At 36.4% G+C, this 7,132-nt stretch overlaps 1 protein-coding gene across 1 annotated transcript; it reads left to right on the forward strand.

Annotated features, from left to right (window-relative positions):
* The first annotated feature begins 2,096 nt into the window (after window positions 1-2,096).
* LOC127446231 (tumor necrosis factor receptor superfamily member 4-like) lies at window positions 2,097-5,007 on the forward strand. The gene is made up of 7 exons (XM_051706979.1): window positions 2,097-2,235; window positions 2,346-2,456; window positions 2,804-2,935; window positions 3,022-3,094; window positions 3,451-3,650; window positions 3,755-3,856; window positions 4,073-5,007. The coding sequence occupies exons 1-7, from the start codon at window positions 2,148-2,150 to the stop codon at window positions 4,132-4,134; spliced, it is 768 nt and encodes a 255-aa protein (XP_051562939.1). The 5' UTR covers window positions 2,097-2,147; the 3' UTR covers window positions 4,135-5,007.
* The last annotated feature ends 2,125 nt before the right edge of the window (window positions 5,008-7,132 follow it).

A 7,132-nucleotide genomic window follows, 5' to 3' on the forward strand; every position in this document is an offset into this window, starting at 1 on the left:
CTTGAGGCTGTAATCGCTGCCAAAGTTGCGTCAACTAAGTATTAAGTTAAGGGTCTGAATACTTATGTCAATGTGATATTTCAGTTTTTTCTTTTTAATAAATTTGCCAATTTATCAAAAATCTGGTTTTTGCTTTGTCGTTATGAGGTATGGAGTGTAGATTGATGTGAAAAATTATAATAATTTAAAGCATTTTAGCATAAAGCTGCAACATAACAAAATGTGAAAAAAACGAAGTGGTCTGAATACTTTCTGAATGCACTGTAGATTGTTTTCTAAGGAATTAGAGAACTTAAAGGTTTTGGAAGGTAAAAATGTTCTCCTATGGCATCAAGCCCTTTTTGGTTTTGATTGAAACTTGTTATTTTTTAAAGAGTGTGAAGTACTTTACTCAGACCAGATGTGGTAAGTTGGCCAACAGCTAATTGGTTTTTATTGTAACTATATGGACTTTTCCCACTTTTAATTGTTAAACCAGCATAATTTTTAACCCTAGGTTAACATAATGCTGGGTTATCCCCTCCATGTTTTACACTGTTCATTCTGGCTTTACAATGGGTCAGTAATTCACACTGTATATCATTGCACCACAATTTAGAGCATCATAACCCAAGGTTAGGTGGTGCTAACCCCATTTCAATATGACAAGACTTTGGCTGCATCCTCCGGAGGTCGCATTTGTCGGCCGCATACGTCATCGAGGCTGTCTCGTTTCAAAAAAGCAAGTAGGACACTTCGAATGCAGCCTTCAAATGCGACCTTCTTTCACGGGAATTCGGAGGATGCATGGGGTGTATCCTTCGTGGGCACTCACAACCCACAATTCTTTGCTTCAACGGAAATGTCCAAAAAAAAAAAAATTACGCCAATTTGCCTGTAAATATGATTTTCAAATGCAAGTAATGTTAATTCCCAAATTGAAGTACCTCAGTAGATGGGTGCAGAGTATATAATATGTATAATTATATTAATATGTAATTAAAATAAAGTATTAGACTAAAAGTACACCTGTAAAATCTATTTTCTTTTCTCTTTACATCATAACTCTTCTAAAATTTACCTCATACATTCCCTTCTAAAGGGACTTTGTTCCCTTCTCACTCAAACTGCTAGCGCTTGTTAAAGAGTGGCGTGCTGTCACAGCAACCACGATAAGTTCTGTTTCCGTTTGTCCTACAAAGGCCGTCTCCTTTAAACGAGGCTTGTTTAAAGGAGGACGCTCAGTATACTGCAGCCTTCAAAGGACGCGTCCTACCTAGCACGCAGCCTTCGAAACAAGACACAGCTTTTGTCTAATCTGGGTTTAAAAGTGGCCGTAACCCAGGGAGTGAAGAGTAGCGTGAAAAGCCTAAAAGCATACACCTTTTGTCAAAGAGCATTCACATCCAGGGCCTAAAAATAGACTGGGAACAGACTGCAGTTGTATTTATAAAATATGAAAGTTAATTTTATTAAGCACATGTGACAGAAATAAGCTTCAAGTGCAACCTGAAATGTGATACTGTGGTGAATTTCACTTCCTGCAATGCTGAACAGCTATTTAGAAATCAAAACACATGAGAATCTTCCACATTGGCCTGTGAAAAAGTTTAAGCATTGAGTGAAGAAAAGTAATTAAATTACTTAAGTTTGGAGCAGAAGGAAGGTCTATGGTATGTATACAGTAGAACCAAGAAGGATGGTTTTTGTCACCATGGTAACAGTATAGACCAGCAACAATTTTCATCATTCTGTAGTATGCGCAGCTAACCCTTGACAAATTGCAATCTCAATCAAATTTTAATACATTTTCAAATGTCAGACTTCATTTTTAAACAAATTTCACGCAACCAATCAGGTTCAGAGCAAATAAATCCATCAAGTTAATGACAATTTTTACATGATTTGAAATAAGCAGGGTTTTAACTTAAGGATTTAGATATTACGACAAGAAAACATACCATAACTGAATGATCCAACAGTTGGATCCACAGTACATAATATGGTTCCAATGGAAAAATGTCACAGCAGTAGCGGAGGAAGTTGACTGTTCTTGTATTGTTGGGGCTAAATGTCACCTTTTTTTTTTTGGGTAGAGGTTTCAGTCTCTATTTCCTCTCATTTGAGGGTAACACACAGTTCCAACACTATACTACAATACTGCTGTCATGTTCTGGCACTTGAAAGTCCTCTCAACTCTCCTTTGTTTGCTGTTACCTCTTCAGAATGCAAGAATGACACCGGTTTGTGAAAAAGGTATGTATGATTGAGTACTTATGGCAAAATACCTGGTTTATGATCACATCATCTAATGAGAGATTGGCTCACATGAGCCACCACATAAAATGAATGTCTGTTACTTATAGGTGAGTTCCTCAATTACTCTAAAAATAAATGCGAGCCCTGTCCAGACAATCAATACCATTCAAAAAGGGGAACAGAAATTTCCTGTGATAACTGCAGCACATGTAAAAAAGGTAACTGCTTTAGAAATTATAAACTTTTTAAACTCCTTATGGATATATTCATACTAATTAGTAGCAACATAGCCTGGATTTAATTACTTTTTTTTTTTTAATCATTATTATAAGTGCATTCTTTTCAGACAATTTGGGTTCATCAAAACCAGGAATGTACTGTACTGCATATGTAATGCTATAAGATGAGCCACTCAATATGTGACTGTTGTTAGCATGCAAAAGAGAAAGAAGTCAAAGAAAAAATCCATGCAGGAAAAAAAGAAAACCTTTGTAAAACTTTTTGTGTCGTTATTTATGTTTTCAGAAAAAAAAAAAAAAAAAAACATTAACATTTTTTTTAACAGGTAGTGAGGAAGTCTCAGAGTGCACACCAACCAGCGACACTCGTTGCAAGTGTAAGACAGGTTTTAAGCCTAAGGATGTGCTAAATGAAGAGATTTGCTTTTGTGATAAGGGTTTTGGACTGGATAAGACAGGTAAAATTAAAATGTATTACATTTTACTGAACTTTACCTTGAATACTGAAACATCTCAGATTAATCTGAAATTATTTCTCTTCTAGGAAACCGATGCACGAAATGTAGCAATGGCTTTTTCACCGACAAGGTTGACTCGATCTGTCGAAAATTGAAAGAGTAAGTTGTTTTAACAAATAGTTAAACAATATTTATAATAAATTGTTCATAATGTATAAGATTAACAGATGTTGATAGTCAGCCACCAATTCAAAGCTAATACCATACATTGAAGCATGCTCATGTACCAGACTATTCATGTACAATCAGTGCCCTCTTGTGCATCACATATGATTCAGCAACGAAACATTAAGGACTTTGAAAAATGTTTGCTACAGTAGATGTGAATGCTCCAATAATAAATTGGAGCATTCAAAAGATGCATTGAGTTTGGTTCCTTTTAAAAGTACTCAAGTGTGAAAACACACTCTTTGAAAGCCTTGCTAATAGAATTCCATTCATTTTTTAATCTCCAGATGTAAAAGTGGAATTAAGATCCCAGGCAACAGCACCTTTGATGCTGTCTGTGATGTAACAACAGAGGTGACTGAAGTTCCAAAAGCCAATACCAAATCCTTGTTTCAGACGTCCATCATATCTTCTACTACCTCTACAAGCACTTCTACTACCTCTACAACCTCCTCTCCCCCAAATACAGACAGCTTCTACATCTTGTGTACTCTCTCTTTACTGCTTCCAGTTATATTAGTACATTGAACATTATTTTGTGTTTCTCTCATTAAGCACTAATCAATATTTCATGTATGAATATCACTGTAGGGCCGGTTATGCTATATCCTGGTATTATTCTGCTGATTGGACTATTGTACTGCAAAGTCACTCAGTGCATTCATAACCACAAGAAAGACGCTTCTCGACAAGGTAGAGTACCCTTAGGGTAGTTCGCCTGAAAACATTAATTCTATCATCATTTACTCACCCTCATGACATTCCTCATGACTTTCTAAATGATGACAGAGTTTTCATTTTGGATGATATCCCTTTAATAGACAATATGCATGTCTTTGTGATGGCTTTTGTGTGTGTCTGTTTGGCTACTCTCTATTTATCCTTTTTGCAACTTTTTTTTTCTTCTAGAAAGTGTATGCAGGAAGCCTGTTGAAGAATCTGGGGAGAAGTGCCTCTCCTTGCTTGTCTAACACAGTCTTTAACATCTTTAATATTTCTTTTTGTGGAATATTTTGGGTAGCATTTTATATCAATATTCTCTTTGTTAAGGGTTTACAAATGGGTAAATTAATGACTTATAACTCATTTACAAATCCATTATAAGCCATTGATATGCGGTTATAACAACCTGCATAAAAAATATGACTTTCATGCAATACCTGCCAAATAGTGAGCCATTTAACCTCACTTGTTATAAATGCTTAGTTGTATTAGTAGTAACAGTAGTTGTTATATAACTGAAATTCCTTGCAAACTCAGACATAGTAAATTCTGCTTATTATAATTGTGTTGTCAACTTAAATTGTAGAGGAAGTCTTTCGGATTTCGGATTTTCTTTCTAATTATTATTATTATTATTATTATTATTATTATTATTGTTGTTGTTTATATTTTCTGTCAATAAGAAATGCAGCATACTTTAGTGTTTGATTAATATCCATTTGAATTCAGATGAATTTTTAAAAAAATTACAGAATTGATTTCAATTCATTACTGTAAAATTAACGTGGTAATCTGCTTACTGATTAGTCTGATTAGTAAATCTGAACTGTGAACTTCACATTGCCCGAGTTGGCACAGCAGTTGAGAGCTGTAGGTAGACCGATGGATGCTGTGACCATATAGTCATTTCCACCAGTGCCACAGTTGTTTACTACAGACTTGTCCTCTGGTGACTCATTGGTTCCTGAGAGAAATATGACAAATTATAATAGTTTCCCATATTTAGGTGGGCAAAGGACAACTTCTTTTCTTATTATTTTTTTTTTTTTTTTTTTTTTTTATAGCCTCATTATGTGGGTTTAATTTTGTTTCTATGAAATGAAAATAAATAAATTGTGTATATAACGTCTTTCTTGCCAGTGATTATGTTATTTTTTGTTTGTCAGCTTTTCTTTTTGTTTGTTTGTTTGTTGTCATTCTGTTCAATATGTCAAACAACAGCACAATGCAAGTGTGATAGGCAACGGTATTGTTTTTTATTATATAACTTAATTGCTTACGTTTCAGCAAGAATTGGCCAGTTAGTTCACGCATTTCTTCTCCGCCAGCAAAAATAGTTCAAACAGAAGGCAAAGCATCAAGCACATTCCGCTCTCACTTCACTTACCCTGGTTTTTAGACTAGTGGTATTTAGTTTGTAAACGAATCAGTGTTTTTGAATGAATCTTTTAAGTGAATGAACCGTTCTCATTCAGTGGAGTAGTAGTGACTGAAGAGGTGAGCATAATGTGAATTTATTGAGGCCACTTGATAGTGAGGCTAATCAGAAAAAAACGACTTCACTTTGCTAGGGAGCATAAAGATTGGACTGTGGAGCAATGGAAAAAGGTCTTGTGGTCTGATGAGTCCAGATTTACCTTATTCCAAAGCAATGGGCACATCAGGGTAAGAAGGGAAGTGCATGAAGTGATACACCCATCATGCATAGTGCCCACTGTACAAGCCTCTGGAGGCAGTGTTATGATCTGGGGTTGCTTCAGTTGGTCAGGTCTAGGCTCAGCAACATTATGCGGCAATAAAATGAAGTCAGCTGACCACCTGAATAACCAGGTTATCCCATCAATGGTTTTTTTCTTCCCTGATGGCACAGGCATATTCAGTGCTCAAATTGAATCAAGTCTTATGGGGGGTCCCCACCAATATACAATTTATAAAAAAATATACAATATATTTATTTGATCATAATATGCATAACCATATACTATTTATTAAAAACAGGCTTACATAAAAGAACAGGCTTTTGTGTTGATAAAGAATAAAAAATATATACATTTTCAGTCCAATGTTAAATAACAAAGAGAGATAAGCAACTATTCTTCTTTTAAATGGCTTACTCCAAGTAATACTGGATTTAAATTAGTGACTGATTGCTCAGACAAGTCGGACTCAATCTCAGCCCGTGCCTTCAATTGATTTTAGCGCTCCCGCCTGCCGCTGCTCTGTGCTTGTGTACAGAGAATCTGTGTACTCTTATTAAAAAAAAAACAAATAATAACAGTTCACTCAAAGGTGCTGTGGCATCACCTCAGTATAATTAAAGGTCATGGGTCAAAATCCTCCTCGCTGTTCTGGCGGCCATACCTATTATCACTTATTTTAGGTTGGCATACAGCATATGCCTAACTGCTGTGTAATAATTAGGGTGGCCAGACATCCCATATAAAAATGTCGAGTTTACATTTCTAAAAAAGGAGTCACAGACAGAGCCTAGTAAAGTGAGGTGTGAGATTTGTGGAGCTCGCTTTTCCATCGCCCATGGAGGCCGCACTGATATCGCACAGCATGATCATAAAAAAAAGCATGTGGATGCTGCTAAAAGTAAGTGTGCCATACCAAGTGCTAGCGATTTTTTTGTGAAGCAAAGTTCAGAATCTGACAAGGTGCACGCAAGTGAAGGATTTTTTGCTTATCATTCTGTTGTGCATGGCCATAGTTTTCAGTCGGCTGACTGCACTGCGAAATTGATCAAGAAATTGTATGATCCGAAATGTTTTTCTGCCCACATCAAATCTGAAGCTGTCATATGAAACGTACTCACTTTTGTGCAGCTGGACTATCAAAAATTACTGCAGCATGGCAACACATGTTTCCTCTCTCATTCATGATCTGAGAAAAGTCTTGCAGGCCAGGCCGGGAGAATCATTCATACCTTCTGACATTAAAAAGCAGTTGGATGCCCTTGTTGAAGCTGGTGACATGCGAGCGGATGATTTCTTTTGTGCAGTGAGAAACTTTTATTCAGCATCAGTGGATTACCTCCAAAATTGGAGCAGCTCATTGGAGAACAAAGAAAAACTTGAGTGGGCCCTACTGAGAGACATCCCATAGTGGAAAGACATTCAGAGCAGCCTCAAACACTTCTACTCTAGAATCCCCACTCTCAGTTTGATTGACAAAACCACGCTCTTTGATGAGCGGGCTTGCGCAAAAAACATTGTCACTCGCCGCATCACTGAGTGGAACATC

The sequence above is a fragment of the Myxocyprinus asiaticus genome, chromosome 9 (genome assembly GCF_019703515.2).
Source record: "Myxocyprinus asiaticus isolate MX2 ecotype Aquarium Trade chromosome 9, UBuf_Myxa_2, whole genome shotgun sequence".
Taxonomy (NCBI): Eukaryota; Metazoa; Chordata; class Actinopteri; order Cypriniformes; family Catostomidae; genus Myxocyprinus; species Myxocyprinus asiaticus.

Excerpts from the sequence above, each read along its gene's own strand:
- LOC127446231 (XM_051706979.1), top strand. The coding sequence starts at position 2,148 with ATGTTCTGGCACTTGAAAGTCCTCTCAACTCTCCTTTGTTTGCTGTTA. Across the intron at positions 2,236-2,345 it reads GACACCGGTTTGTGAAAAAG|GTGAGTTCCTCAATTACTCT; the intron begins GTATGTATGATT and ends TGTTACTTATAG. Across the intron at positions 2,936-3,021 it reads TTTTGGACTGGATAAGACAG|GAAACCGATGCACGAAATGT; the intron begins GTAAAATTAAAA and ends TTTCTCTTCTAG.